The sequence below is a fragment of the Aulonocara stuartgranti genome (genome assembly GCF_965226115.1).
Source record: "Aulonocara stuartgranti genome assembly, chromosome: 10".
Taxonomy (NCBI): domain Eukaryota; kingdom Metazoa; phylum Chordata; class Actinopteri; order Cichliformes; family Cichlidae; genus Aulonocara; species Aulonocara stuartgranti.
Window position 1 is genome coordinate 31479703 of NC_138946.1, and position 15242 is coordinate 31494944.

At 39.2% G+C, this 15242-nt stretch overlaps 1 protein-coding gene and 1 long non-coding RNA gene across 2 annotated transcripts; both read left to right on the top strand.

Annotated features, from left to right (window-relative positions):
- The first annotated feature begins 284 nt into the window (after window positions 1–284).
- On the top strand, window positions 285–3070 carry LOC309716208. The gene is made up of 3 exons (XR_014279386.1): window positions 285–2040; window positions 2126–2243; window positions 2375–3070. It is a non-coding gene; the product is annotated as an uncharacterized lncRNA (long non-coding RNA).
- A 1739-nt stretch (window positions 3071–4809) lies between these two features.
- On the top strand, window positions 4810–12925 carry capns1a (calpain, small subunit 1 a). Its single transcript, XM_082548417.1, has 11 exons — window positions 4810–4938; window positions 5905–5961; window positions 6060–6096; window positions 6196–6288; window positions 7615–7672; window positions 7806–7870; window positions 8904–8976; window positions 9424–9498; window positions 10519–10635; window positions 10734–10792; window positions 10901–12925. The coding sequence occupies exons 2-11, from the start codon at window positions 5915–5917 to the stop codon at window positions 10925–10927; spliced, it is 651 nt and encodes a 216-aa protein (XP_082404543.1). The 5' UTR covers window positions 4810–4938; window positions 5905–5914; the 3' UTR covers window positions 10928–12925.
- The last annotated feature ends 2317 nt before the right edge of the window (window positions 12926–15242 follow it).

Below are 15242 nucleotides of genomic sequence, written 5' to 3' on the forward strand. Positions count from 1 at the left end.
ACCAGGCAAAGACCCTTTATTTCCCTCAAGCTATCGTCCAATTTCTCTTTTAAATGTAGACCTTAAAATAATCTGCAAAGCTCTCTCAAAGAGATTAGAGAAAATAACCCCCCTCTTAATTCATCCTGACCAAACTGGTTTCATAAAAGGTCGGCACTCCTCAACAAACACTCGTAGATTACTTAATTTAATAGACTACTCATACGATAAAAACATCGAAACCATAATATTATCTCTAGATGCAGAAAAAGCATTTGACAGAGTTAACTGGAAATTTTTATTCGCAACTTTACAAAAATTTGGTTTTGGAAACTCTTTCATAAACTGGATAAGAATATTATACAACTCCCCAACAGCTCGTATCAGAACAAATGACCAGACATCCTCCAGCTTCTGTCTCCTGAGGGGCACCAGGCAGGGATGCCCACTCTCCCCTTCACTGTTTGCAATTTTTATCGAACCTCTAGCAGCAGCAATTAGACAGGCTACAACAATTAAGGGCATAAAATGTAAGAACATAGAACATAAAATCAGTCTCTATGCGGATGATGTGTTGCTTTTTCTGCAAAACACACAAACCAACCTCTCTGAGGCAATTACTCTAATAAACTGGTTTTCAAGAGTTTCAGATTATTCAATTAACTGGCCAAAATCTACAGTTCTCCCCATTAACTGCTCCTTCCATAATTCTTCCTCTGCCCCACTGCAATCCGGAAATATTAAATATTTAGGTATTAATGTCTCTCCTAAGCTTTCAGACTTAACTAAATTAAACCACATCCCACTTCTAAAGAAAGTAGAAGGCGATCTGACTAGATGGAAATCTTTACCCATATCACTCATGGGAAGGGTCACCACTATAAAAATGATGATCTTGCCAAAAATAAATTACTTATTTTTGATGATCCCTAACAAACCATCACAAGATTGGTTCAGATCTCTGGATTCATATATTTCCAAATTCCTTTGGAAAGATAAACCCCCGCGTATTAGCTTAAAAACGCTACAAAGAACCAAGGATAGAGGAGGATTAGATCTGCCTAATTTTCACCAATACTTCTTAGCCAACAGGCTTCAGTTCATCTCAGAATGGTTAAAACATACCTTCTTAGATGAGCCCTGGCTAGATGTTGAACAGGCACTATGTAAGGATCTAGAGATTTCAGACCTACCATTTATTAGCTCAAACATCAAGAGACATGAATGCTTTAAAAGTATCAACATCAGCTTCTCTCTGACAGCATGGTGGGAGTTTCTAAAAATAACGGAGTCTTCATTAATCCCATGCAAACGTACACCTATCTGGAACAACCCTGACATATTACAAAACAATAATATGATTAATTTCCCAGAATGGAGTTGTAAAGGAATTAAATACTTAGTACATATATTAGAGGGAACAGAATTTATTCCATTTGACAGACTAGTTACACAATATGGGATCAACAAGAAAAGATTTTTAGAATATCAACAAATTAAATCCATAGTAAAAAAGAAATTTAACCTCAGTCAAGTTGAATTACAAACACCACCAAGTGCGGCACATTTCCTTACTCTTAAATTCCCCAAATTATTATCTAAAATATACAGAACACTTTCTAAATTAGATGAATCAATATCCCTTCCTATTGCAAAGTGGGAAGCAGATTTATCAGTCAGCTTAGACCAAAACTTCTGGTCTCAGGTATGCTTAAAAACCTTTAAATTGATTAAAAATCGCGATGCGCGTATCGAGGCTTGCTTCATTTATGGGAGGAGCTGAAAATGATGACGTCCGAAGCCTCGCTGCCCGGCTGTACCACGTGACTGGTTCATGAAGTGGTTCGAACTTTGCCGCGAGATATGACAGCGATATAAACCCCTCAGACTTCAATCAAAAATGTGGGTGTTTGATGGAGAGTTGCGGTTAGTGAGAGTTTGGAGACCGTTTGGAGGTTTATGAGAGTGAGGAGAGAAAGTCAGGAGAGAATGGAGCCGGCTAAGAAGAGGAGGATGTCCTCCCCTGTGTGGGAACATTTTGATCTTATTCCTCCCAACAAGGTATGTAAATTTCTACAGAAGATGTATTTTCATAATACTGATGGTGCAATACAATTTATGTTAAGCGGCTTTACTTTTGTACAAGGTGAAGTGTTTGCTATGTGCCAGGGAGCTGGGATATAACAACAACACCTCATCCATGCTTAGGCACTACAGAGCTTTGCATGAGAATAAGAGGAACACCGATTGTGGAGCAAGACCAGGTGAGCCATCAAATGCCATGATAATATAGCATGCTGTAATGTTACTAAATGATATAACAATATTATACAACTGTTATAAGTTACGTGTGTGATATTTATATTTGTGCTTTGTCTTTATTGTCTTTCCTCAGGAGAACAATCTCAAATAGATGAAGACCTGGTTAGCATGGTGATTGAGGACTCCCAGCCATTTAGCATTGTGGAGGACAAAGGATTTAAAAGATTTGTTAAATCATTAAATCCTAGCTATGTTCTCCCCACTAAAAAGGTCATAAAAGCAGTGGAAATTTAGTTTTTACAGAATAAAATGTGAACAGGCAGGACTGAGGCTCAAAGCCTCAGTGTGTAGCTGTCCATACCTCAACGTTACAAAAGCACAACTACTGTCCACACCCCAACCACACCTCACCTCACAGTAAATGATCATTTCCATTTTAAGTATTTCCAAATAATCATTTTCCATACTGCCAGTATAAATATACACAGTATACTGCATCACTACAATATAGATGTTTTACACACTCCTTTTGTTGTTGACATTTACAGGCTGTGTGCAAAAGGCCACACTCTTCAAATTCATGCCAACTAATATTTTTACGTCCAGTAGATGTCCTACTACAGCAAATGAAGCTTCAAGAAGCTTTGCACTGGAGTGAACCAATTGGATGAAAAGCTTCAGTGCTTCATGAAGCTTCATCTGCCCATCACTAAGGTGACTCCAGCAACTGCAGCACAAGAGAGTCTTGTTAACAAGCGAAATCACAGCATGTTACCAACATGTGTTGATGACAAACTGGCAGAGAATGAACATCAACTTGTGGCTTAAATTCCTCTGACTTGATGGCTCCAGGCTTGCACGAGCTGGAGGAGTTGGCCCTGCCCAGGGGCGGATCCCAGGTAAGTTCAGGAGCCTTACGGAAATTCCAGCCACCCACCACAGACCATGACAATTGTTACTATTGCTCACTCATAAAAATCAAGCTTTAAGTATTTTTTAAGTACTAAGTACTGTGCACTCACAATTAACAGGTTGCCTTGTCTTTGGCATCTTGTCCTAGATCATTCCCTTTGCCTTTTCCGATTAAATGTTTCAGATCAATAAAAAATGCATTTTGTATTTACTACGATTGTCTAATATGTGTTTGCATAATTTATGTAATACTTATCTGTTCACCGCAACCATTTCCATCCTATCTGACAATCTCCCGACCTCCACAACACTATACCCATACTCTTTCTTCATTATTTCCCAACTCCATTTTCCTTCCAATGTACACCATGGCAGATCATTTTGAATCTAGCTCCTATATGGCCTTGCTTCCCTTTCACCCGGTGTTCTGCACACACAATAGATCTACCTTTGTTTTGTCCATCATATCAACCAGCTCGCTCGCTTTTCCAGTCATGGGTTTTAGATTTAGTCTCTCCCTGCCATAGCTGGGTTTGAAATAAAACAAAAATAACAAAATACAGAATTATCTCTTCACTTGAAATGAAAGTAGCACAAAGAAAAAACTTACTCAATGGCCCCAACCCTACTGTATATCTGATTCAGTCCTGGTGCCTAAACCAACCATTTATCTATTCTGAGTCATGGGTCAACATACCCCCCCAAACACAATCCAGTGAGGGGCACTGTAGGTCCAGCCATAACCTTGTAGAAATCCCGTAGTCTTTTCAAAGTAAATGCCATCCAGATTGTCAGATAATTATTTGTGCCAAGTTTTACTGTTTTGTTTTTAAAAGAATCAATACAATTACAAGGGCCCAGACCTCAAAAGCTGCCTTTCCTCACTGCCTCACCAGTTCCCTTACCTGTTAAAGTAGGTGAGCATGACATGGGTGCTTCTATTACTGTGTTTTCACAGTACACACCTTTTTTAGGTGTACAATATGTGCCATGTTATGACTCAGAATAGGAAGTGGATTACTACATTAGCAACCACTACAACCAAGTAAGTGTTCCAGTTTCATGAGCAGGAGCTCTAGGTGTATGGGTTTAGAAGGTCACTGGCAAATACCAGTCCTCCAAACTGCAGTTTGGGAACCACATACAACAATAATTACAACAATCTGTTGGAAGTCTTTAGACCTTATAAAAAAAAATACTTCATCAAACCTTTTTCGATTCCCGCCCCACCCACTTCACAAATGAGAAGCGGCAATGTTGATCATGTGATTTTACAGTTAGAGCTTTGCAGGGGAAAAAAAATCCTGGCATTAATGTATCATAGTTTATCTGTCTTAGCGTTGATGCTCAGTGTCTTGAATTATTTTTGACTGAGATCTAAATTCCATCAACAAGAGTATACAAACAGAGCTAATTTATGGAAAAATGTGTTTCTTTGTAAATACAAGTAGCTAATACAAGGGAAGTGGTATTTTCATGCTTATGATATTATGCGTGTCTGATAACAAACACAAGGTAACGATTTGAAGGTACGTCATAAAACGCTGTTAGTATCACCGAGTAGTATAAAGACAGAAATCATTTGTATTCCATCATACTGAATTTGGTAAAGATAGGAGCCCGGAGCACAGGCGGAAATAAACCACCAGCCCTCCTCCTTCCTCCGATGTGTGGTCGTCAGTTGGGGCGTGTTGAAGAGCTCCTCCTACCAGCTGAGTTAGTGGAAGTCACGCAAGCCTCCCCAAATATCCTGCGGTCAACTTTACAAAGCTTGCTGCGTTACAGGTAAATATACATTAAACGTAGCGATTTCATAGAACAAATGAAAACAGTTCGGGTTTAGTTAAGTGTCAAGTTTTACTGAATATGACGGCTATGTTTACTCGTGTAGCTGAATTAGCTCAGAGCTAAGATAGCAAGTGTAAATCAGCTGCTTTCCAGTATATCGTTAGTTTAAGTGCGTGCTGCGACGTTACGAGTTTTTCGTTTTCATACGGTATTTTAACGCCACTGAGCAGCTGCAGGGCGAATAACAAGCTGACCTGAAACAGTGCTAGTTTTGAAGCATAACGCTACATAGCATGCGGATATATATTCAGTTTGCGTCGTTACCTAACCACACAATCTAGCAGTGCTGTTTAGAGGGGGACGTTTTACTGACTAGACCCCCTCATATATGTTCAGAGATGTCATTATCGATTTGCGAAGAACAAAGATAACTTTTCAAATCTCATCCCGTTTCAGTCTGGGTGCGTCATGGATTTTCTTCCATATCAGGAAACATTTTAACAGGGTCTTTTGGGTGTGTCGTTAATTAATGAGTCTATGAAGAAAACAAACAGTGTGTTTAAAAACTACAGTGTTTGTGCGTCTTGATGCATGCTCAATCATTCAGGTAATTCAATCTCCAAAAGTTGATTCTGTTCATCTGGACGGGGCGTTTTCAGTGGGAGAAACGTTTCCTCACTCATCCAAATGACTTTTTCAGTCTCAGCTGACTGCAGGTTTCCCCAATCTTATAAACACTACATTTGCATAATGACTGAAACCAGCCCACTGAAGGAACAATGGGCTGGGAGGTCAGTTCCTTCATCATAATTATGCAAATTCTCATAATCATTGATCAACAACCACTGATCAAGAGTGTGATACGTGTGATTCAGTGTTTGTGAAGGGTGTCACGCATTTTACCGTGTGTTTATATATTTATTCAAGAAAAAACAAATAAATATTTGCATTTTGCATTCACAGTTGACAGAAGATGAATTTTGTCAAAGCGATTATTGGAGGCATCATTGATGCTGCTGGGTGAGATTCTGAAATAAGTACCAAGTACCAGGTAGGCAAAAATTTGGTCGGTCTGTTGGTCTAACATCTGCTTTTGATCTCTGCTCCTGCCTTTGTAGCAACATCGACCCAAACCAGTTTGTGCCTTCTCAACCCGTGAGTTTACATCGTTTCATCACTGCCCATCACTTCTAATTTCTAGATTGGTGATTGGTGATAGCATTTCTAATATTTTCTCGGGCATCTGTCCCACAGCCTCCACCACGCATGCCAGTTACGTATGCAGCACAAAATGAGAGTGAAGAAGAAAAGCAGTTCCGCAGAGTTTTCCAACAGATTGCTGGAGATGTAAGTGCAATGCCTAGTTATGCTTCTCTTTAAATCTGTTGCTTTTTTTTTTTTGCTTTTTTTTTGCAGTGATCTGTTTCATTTTTAATGTGAAAACATACAATTGTAATTTAGTGCTAAGAGGTATGGCCAAGCGATTGTATTATGGTGTTTTGGTTTGGTTTTTCTAACTTCTGGGATTCCCTGTTTGCTTTTTGTTGACATTAATATTAATGTGTCCAGCAGAACTGTCAAATGCAGCTTAAAAAACTCAGTTTGAACTTAGACTATTCCATTTTTCACACCTGTTTTATTTATTTTTCATTGACTGAATAATTACCTTTTCCTCTTCTGACGGGTGTACTATGAAGCTAAGTTTATGGCTTCGCAAACTGAGTTGAGCTTAAAGAGTTTTCTGTGTCCTAAAAGCGGCTCTCTTGTTATCTGGATAATTCACTGTAGTAACTCATGCCAAACACGTAACCTGGCCCACCGTGCATTTTATTGCCACAGGAATGTAAATATATTACTCTGATGCAGAAAAATATATCAATGTTTTTATATGTGACTCTAATCTGCTGCTAAGGACACAAACCAAGAATACTGGTTTAGTTAGAAAAAATGATTTCACTTTGATCTACTGACATAATAAAGCTAAAAAATATAACTCTTTAGGTCACTATCCAATAGGCTAATTAAACTGGATACATTTAAACATTTTTAAGTTGCAGCGCTCTAATGGGCAGCTGGCACTGCAGGCCTTAAAGCTGAAGGCTCTCCCTCCCATTCTACTTTTAAACTCTAGGAACCACAAGTAGTCTGAGAGTGAAGTGCTCTGTTGGGACAGTATGATACTACAATCTCTTTAAGATATGATGGGGCGAGATTATCCAAGACTTTGTATGTGAGGAGACAACTTTAAATTTAATTAAATTCAATCCCCAGCTGGAGTTTTAGGTTTTGCTGGGCCAGCTAAGGCAAAAAAAAAAAAAAAAGCCTGACTGTGTTCACAATAAACCCGTCTGTCATTGTGGAGGAGCTGCTTGAGCTCCACCCACAATGCCTGTTAACCTGTTAACTGTTAAACAGTCATGGGTTGTTTTGGAACATCTGTTATACTGTTGCTGAATGTGGCCCCCGAGCCCTTCCCAGTGGTTAAAAGAGTATACCATGTTATGCTTCTTTTGAAAAACTCATCTCATTAAAATAAATAAAATCAAACCTATACATCAGGTGTATGACCCAGCAGTAATATGGATATTGTTTTGATCATTTAGCTAAACCATACAGCTGTGTCTCTGCAGGTTTCTTCATGTTTTTTAATGATGTTCCATATTTTTCATGTAGGATATGGAAGTGAGCCCAAACGAGCTGATGAACATCCTGAACAGAATCATTGCAAAGCGTAAGATGTGTCTGCATTTGTCATACTTATTTTCATTATGCTTATGATTCAATTCTTCAGAATACATATACATTTTAGGGTTTCTTTTCTTTCTTTCTCTTTTTTACTAATAGATTTTTTTGTTATGTTTTAGATCATGATCTGAAGACAGATGGTTTCAGCATTGAGTCTTGCAGGAGCATGGTGGCAGTCATGGATGTATCTTTTCCTTCATTAGTACTCTGTGTGTTTTATATAACCTGGGTGACAGTATTGAACTGTCACTGACAGCAAAAGTTTAAAAAATGATGCAGAACAAATAGGAACAGACAACTAAAGTGGGGATATGTTGGCTTAACAGGCCCATTCATACCTGTGGCTTACTAAAACCTTAAAGCTGCAGTGGACTGAAATCCAGAGAAAACCAAAAACAACTGAAGTCTTCATACACATTTTCTTTTACCCTCTCTGTTCTAGGCTCCTCCCATCACACAGTTCATATCTGGGTAAAAGTAAAAAATGACACTAAGCAATTATATAATTTAGAACGGCGACTTTACAAAATGCAGAAATGGATGTTGCTTTGAACATGTCTAAATATGTCTTTTGAAAACGACTTGAGCACTGTTAAATTGTATATACAGAAGTGTGTTAGTTAAAATCTGAATGGCCTATTGAAAGGCAACGAAACGATTCATTTTAGTTCATTTTTAACAGTTCAAGGTGGTCTGGTAATATAGCACCGTACGTAGCACTATGGGTGACACACTTATAGGCACGTTATAGTTCACTGGGTTGTTGTAGTATGTATATCATCTCTGCTGTCCGCAGTTGGCTGTTTGACAGGGGTATATATTCTGTAATTCTGTTCATTGTCCTAATTGAACAATAACAAAACGCTTTAGCTAGCCCTTCATGTGTTGCTAAGCTGTGGATTTAGAAAACATCTGACGGACTCAAACTTAAAGACTTTTTTTCTCCTGAGCCAACATAATATTGTAGCAGTGGATGGGGAGGATTAATCACATTAAAATGTTTGGGAAGTTGAACACTGAGAGGACCACAAAGTTTCAGCTGACAGTCTTATTTGCATGTTTATGAAAAGAAAAGTTAAATGAGAAATTTGTAATATGTGGTGGATTCCCTACTGAAAAGGCATGTGAAACCCATTGTGCAAACACTGTGCAAGTAACTTCGCAACTGTTTGCTTAACTAGAGAAGTTGTTGTCTTTTGGCCTTAACGCTTTTTCAGTCTGACAGCACTGGAAAACTTGGCTTTCATGAATTCAAACACCTCTGGGACAATATAAAAAGATGGCAGGCAAGTACAGTTTCATTTTATTTATCCTGCACATCTGTTTCTCTGTTGCATAGTCTAAGGCATTACTGTGGTCAGGCTTAACCATTTACAGCAGGGGGGGGGGTCACAGAAGAATAAGTGGCTTAAAGATTTTACAGCATCAGCTGCTTAGGCGGGCTGATTTGAATACACACTGTGCCAAACTTCTCCCTAATTTGGTTAGCCGCCATGTTTTTACAACATAGAAATGTGATCTGTATAATTTTTTTTATTTTTATTTTTTGGCTGAAGGAGATACAAGTTGTAACTTGTATATGGTGGTGATTGAATTTAAACCTTTATGGCTTGGGAGTTGTGAAAGCAGCTCTTTTTCCTTTTTTCCTTTTACCCTTTTTAGGTTGTCAGTGATCTTACCAGGAAACCTGGGTTGCCACAAATGTTTTAAATGTTTCTATTGTTCTTACTTAGGGAGTGTACAAGGCCCACGACTCCGATCACTCCGGTGTCATTGGAGCAAATGAGCTGCCTGAGGCTTTCAGAGCTGCTGGTGAGAATTTTTTTGTTCTTCTGCATTGTTCAAATGGTTCCACAGCACTTCACAAGAATGAAGGGAAAAGATTTACTTAATCCTCTAAGAAGAGACACTGGAAAAACAATACCTATACATACAATAACTGTTGTATGTACTTGATGTTAAGGTTCGTGTTTAGTTTAATAAGCCAGAAAAAATTTGAGGCTTGGTTTAATAATTAGTCATTTACAACCCCAGGTCTGAAAAATTTAGGACACTGTATGAAATGTAATGAAAAACAGAAAACGGCATGTTCACAATAGAAGATTGAAAATGTCAATGGAATGGATACAGTATGTAGACACATTGTTTCACTTGCAATGCAAACTCAGCAGCCTGCAACAAGTGCTTTAAGGTGATACTGTGCAAAGGAGGTAACTCCTAGAATCTGATGAAACACCTGGCGACGCATAGCGGGTTTATTTTTAAAGCCGAGAAATGCACCGTACCTACTGCGGGTGTGGTGCTTGTTATCGGACCCGGAGTTAGCAACATCCCCCAAGAACCCGAAGAGGAGAGTCCTGGCCCCTAGCCCTGCCAGTGTAGCAGAAATGATGACGGATGATGACGGCAGCAGCAGCCGTTCTTCTCTGCATGAGTAGCTCAATGTTGTTCGTGTGTAATTTACGTTGAGTAGGCTAACCACATTATTACATCAATGCATGTAAGGTGAACTAGCAAACACCGTCGTAGTTACATGCAGCTGTCTTCTTGTTTGATGGCAGATACTCCCTTCACCCTGGCCAAAAAGGCTAAAATGACCAAAGAAAAATTGGAAAACCGTTAAACATGAGAGGTTTTAGGACAAAGTTTGTGTTCTTGATTCTTTAAGCACCGGCACCGTTTCAAAAGTACAGGTTTGGCACCGGTATCGGATAAAACCTAAACGATACCCATCCCTAGATATAAGCAGCACAGCCTTATCCAGACATAATGCACATGTACCTGTTGTTGTACTGCTTAATTGTAACACACAGTTGTGCGTCTCTTCGTTAGGCTTCCCTCTCAGTGGTCAGCTGTACCAGATGATCATTCGCAGATACAGCGATGAAAGTGGAAACATGGATTTTGACAACTACATTGGCTGTCTCGTAAGGCTGGATGCAATGTGCCGTAAGTTTCATTTTAAAGACCAATCACTAAATTAATTCTTTATAGTTTAGTGTGATAGGAATGATTGACTCGGAAGTTTAATACCTGTTCTGAATCAGGTGCCTTCAAAACCTTGGATAAGGATAACAACGGGACCATCAAAGTTAATGTTCAAGAGGTAAAGTAATCTTTGTTGTTTGTATCAGTGGGTTTTGACTTCAGTTCAGACCATTTTAAAGTATTTGACTGGTTGTTTTGTTCTTTGCTTTTCTTTGTGTCTTTTCAGTGGCTCCAGCTCACCATGTACTCTTAAGTCCAGATCATGTTTCTCCGGCTTGTTTCATGGAACCACTTTGTTTATATACACAATTCGAGATATTTTAATCATCATCCCAATAACTTCCTGTGTTAGCAAATCCCTTGTGTGTGCAGGCTTATTTTCACAATTGCATGTTAATGGAAACATGTGGTATTCTTCACAGCTCTTAAAACTTACACGAAAGATTGGAAAACACTGTTAACAAAGCTGCATGCAGAATGCTGCCGTAGCTGACGATGATCAAAGGTGAATGCTAATAAACGCTTTGGACAGCTGTGAAATCACATAGTTGTGTAAAAGTGATAGTATGTTGAATTGCTGCCATTTTTTGGCATTTTCTTTTGATCTTCCTCACACCCCAAATTTCTAAATGGCACAAGAAGATCCTGCTTCTGCCGCCCTGTGATTTGTAATTTAAAATCTAATGTGAAAGCAGTATTGCTCTTTGTCTGGGGCTGATTTGACAATCACCATGTCTTAGAGAATTGGTAGAAACATGTTTTTGCTCATTGGTTGTTTTTATCCTAAAACCTGATTGTCAGCTGGCTTTTTTTTTTTCTTCTTTTTCTGCCTTTTAACTCCAAACTTTGCTGGGAATGCACCTGTGCGCTGCACAAGTGTTGTAAAAGACACACAAACCTCCTTCAGGTGTCACTTTATTAAAGATGTGACTTCTATTCTCTGAGCACAGGTCAGCTGTGATGTGGTAGACTAGGCATCGCACACCTCTTTCCACCCGTTCCACTAGCTTAGATCTTTCTAGGAATTGTGTGGGTGTGTGAGCGCTGATTGCTGTGTTGACAACTCTTTGTGGCTGCTATTAGTTCTGTTACACCTGTTGGGGCAGGTAGCCTATTTCATCAGTAAACATGTAGGTCCTTAGAATTTCATAAATTCTCAGTAGTTCCACCCAGTTTCATCCTGAGCAGAGGACTAAGCATAGTTGCAGCAAAAAACCCCCAAAGGCAGCTCACACCTAACTGAATGATGTGTCACTCTGAATATTCCTTCCAGAAGAAATTGTGTAGAGACATTATTATTATTATTAACAAATAAACACATTTCCATTGACCTCCTCTTATCATGGCTGTCACTCATGCAGTGATACCAAGAGCTGTTTTCAGGTGTTGTGGCTGAAGAGTGAGCCCATACAGTGTAACATGTGGCCACATCTCTTGCAGTTCTAAATGTTATGGGTGTGTCTAAGCAAGCATGAGCAACAGGATAAACAGGCTGTCAGTCTGTGCACACCCATGCAGCTCAGAGGAAGAGGTTTCATTTTATAAAACAGGTATGAGCACCGTATCCTTGCTGAGACTCTGCCATGGAAGAGACCGCTGATGTTAAACTTTTCAACCCTATATTCAGCGTTTGTGAAACCAGCCCCAGCTCCTCTGACTGTAGATTTGTGCTCACTGAGACTGTACTGGCTCACAGATTTGTGTTTGCTGGTGAGTTACAGCACTGTAGGAACACACAGCATGAATTATTGATTTCTACACTCCATTCTTTTACATCATAGACTGTTATTGCATCTTATCACTATCAGAATGCCTTTTACGGCCACTAGATGGCTACTTGGTTTTTAAACATATATATCCTGTACTTTCTGGGTCCTGCACTTAATGGTAAGTTGATGCAACGACCCAACATAGCTGACTTTATCTTCCATCTATAGTAGTAATGTACATTAAAGTGTGAAAGGTGTGAGCTTTGCTCGAAAGGCTAATGTGCCATGTTTTCTGTTTGAAGTGAAAGTCTGCCATAGTTTTGTGTGTCTCAGCTTTCTGATCACTTATGCCTCCATTAGATGATGCCAGCATAGTGTGTGAGCTGATGCTGTATGCCACTAATGCATGAAGCCCAAAGTGAAATGCCATAATTAAGGGGTTTTAATCCTGTAACTCTTTATGCCACAGCCATTAAACTGTTATTGGATTTGCTTGATAAATGACCTGTACTGCATTTGGAATAAAAACATCATGTTAAATATGTCAGTCTTATTATTGGTGTACTGCTGACAAATACTCTGCGTGGGTTATTAAAGAGTGACGCCTTGGTCAGTTTAAAGCAGAAGATGATCAGTGATGGATGTTTTGTAAACGGCTTCAATATGATCATAGACTCTGAAAGTTGAAACAAAGTTCTGTAAAAACATCCTTCGGTATACTGTGCGTGGCACATCATCTTCTGGTTTTCATGTGCATCTTATCACTTTTAAACAAAGACGCTTCTTGTTTGGAAAAGTGTTTAAAATGCATTTACTCTAAGGCAGAGCTGTCAGACTCACTCACTTTGATCTTAATGTCTCAGTTTCCTATATGATGAATGCGTAAAATTGCAGAAAACATTCTGGTAAGTTATTGCCCAAACCTTTCTGTAGTTTTTATTGATTAATGAAAATATCAATTTCTAGTAGATGGTGAAAAAACAGGAACTTTTCTGTCATTTCATTGATTATCTAATAATACTTTGGTATTTTTGAATGGCTATGTGGGAGGTCTTTATCAGCCCAAAAACTTGCACGACTTCTACAGATACAGTTGTAAGTCCAAAAATTGATGTGCTAGTTATTTTCCAAAGCCTTCTATTTGGCTGGATTGAAGTCTTTGCCGGGCTATTTCCGGCCCCTGTGCCTTACGTTTGACACTCCTACTAATACACACACACAAACAGATTTGTCAGACCCATCCTAAATTGATCTTTTTTTTACATTTAAGTAATTAACATGCCACTGAATAAAACATACAAGGGGAATTTGAAAGCTGTTTTGTGTGAATCCACAATATGTGGTCAAAGGAGCTCTTTATGCAGATGAGAGAGGCCATTCCTTAAGCTGCAAAATCAAAACTGTTTAATCAGAGAGAGCATGAGTATTTGGAGTGGTCACATCAGTGGTTTAGGATGTTCTGGGAAGACCAACAATGGTTTTTGGCAATATAAAACAAAACGCTGATATCTTCAAAGACAAGTGTGGTGGGTAATTGCAGGATCGTTTAGTAAATCGGCCCCTTAACATCATTCACTTTCTTCAAGGCTGCCATAAAGACAAAAGACTAACAAGCTGCACACCATCCATCTGCATTTAAAAGAAAAAAGAAGATGAATTAGAATGAAGTAAAAAAAAAAAAAAAAGACAAACCTGTTCTGGAACTGTATTTTTTTGAACACATGAAGATAAAATATATCTGCACGAGAGTTGATACAGAGTAATCCATGAACATGGATGACTTCATTAGCACTTCTCGATAATGTGACAGAGGACAGAAGCAGTTGAAGGAATTCTAAAGCGTATAGTTATGCTATTTACTCATATTCAGTCTCTATTACTGGCTTGGGCCACCTTTTGCCTTTATTCTTAATGGTGCTGAGAATATTTCTGAGAGATTTGACTTGACAGCATCACACATCCCACCACATCCCAAATTGGTTTGAGATCCGGTGTCTGCAGAGGCAGTTAGAAAACAGTGAACTCAATGTCATGTTAAAGCATGGACCAGTATCCTGCTGACAGTGATCAGAAGATGAGCACATCGTGGTCATTTAAGGAACACGAGGCAGGATGGATCTATGCAGTCATTTATGCCAAATTCTGACCCTCTCGTAATTGAGACTCATTAGATCTGACAACGTCTGACAATGGCTGTGTGGAAAAATCTCTGTAGTTAAGAAGTTTCTAAAATACGCAGACCAGCCTGTTTGGCACCAACATTGACAGTCACTTACGTCACCTTTCTTCCACAGTCTGATGTTTGGTTTGGATACAGACCACAAGGATGAAATGTTAGCATGGCAAAAATCTTCTTTATGTAGCTCCTTTTAGATGTTGCCATAGCATACAGTCTGACTCCATCTCACTCTGTCTCCAACATCCTCTTCTGTCACACCGACCCTCTGCATGCTGTACTTTACTGCGTTCATTCATCTATAAACCTCTGAGATCTTACTTTTTCCTCCCTCCTGGCAGCTCTATATTCACCACCTTTTGTTCACTATCTCCACTCTCCTTCTGCACGTGTTTAAACCATCTCAGCATTGCCTCTCTAACTTTGTCTCCAAAGTACTCAACTCGAGCTGTACCTCTGATGTAAAGTACTCATGTCTAATCTTGTTCATCCTAGTCACTCCCAGTGAAAACCTTTACATATTCATCTCTGCCACCTACTGCTCAGCCTCCTTCTCCACCTTCTCAGCAACATCTTATAAACCTTCCTTTTCACTCTTGCACCTGAGCTCCTGTCACACTCATCTCCATCAACTCCATCCTGCCTGTAGTCTAATTTTCACCTCACCTGTGCACTGTCTGTTG

Excerpts from the sequence above, each read along its gene's own strand:
- capns1a (XM_082548417.1), top strand. The coding sequence starts at position 5,915 with ATGAATTTTGTCAAAGCGATTATTGGAGGCATCATTGATGCTGCTGG. Across the intron at positions 6,097-6,195 it reads AGTTTGTGCCTTCTCAACCC|CCTCCACCACGCATGCCAGT; the intron begins GTGAGTTTACAT and ends TCTGTCCCACAG. Across the intron at positions 9,499-10,518 it reads TGAGGCTTTCAGAGCTGCTG|GCTTCCCTCTCAGTGGTCAG; the intron begins GTGAGAATTTTT and ends TCTCTTCGTTAG.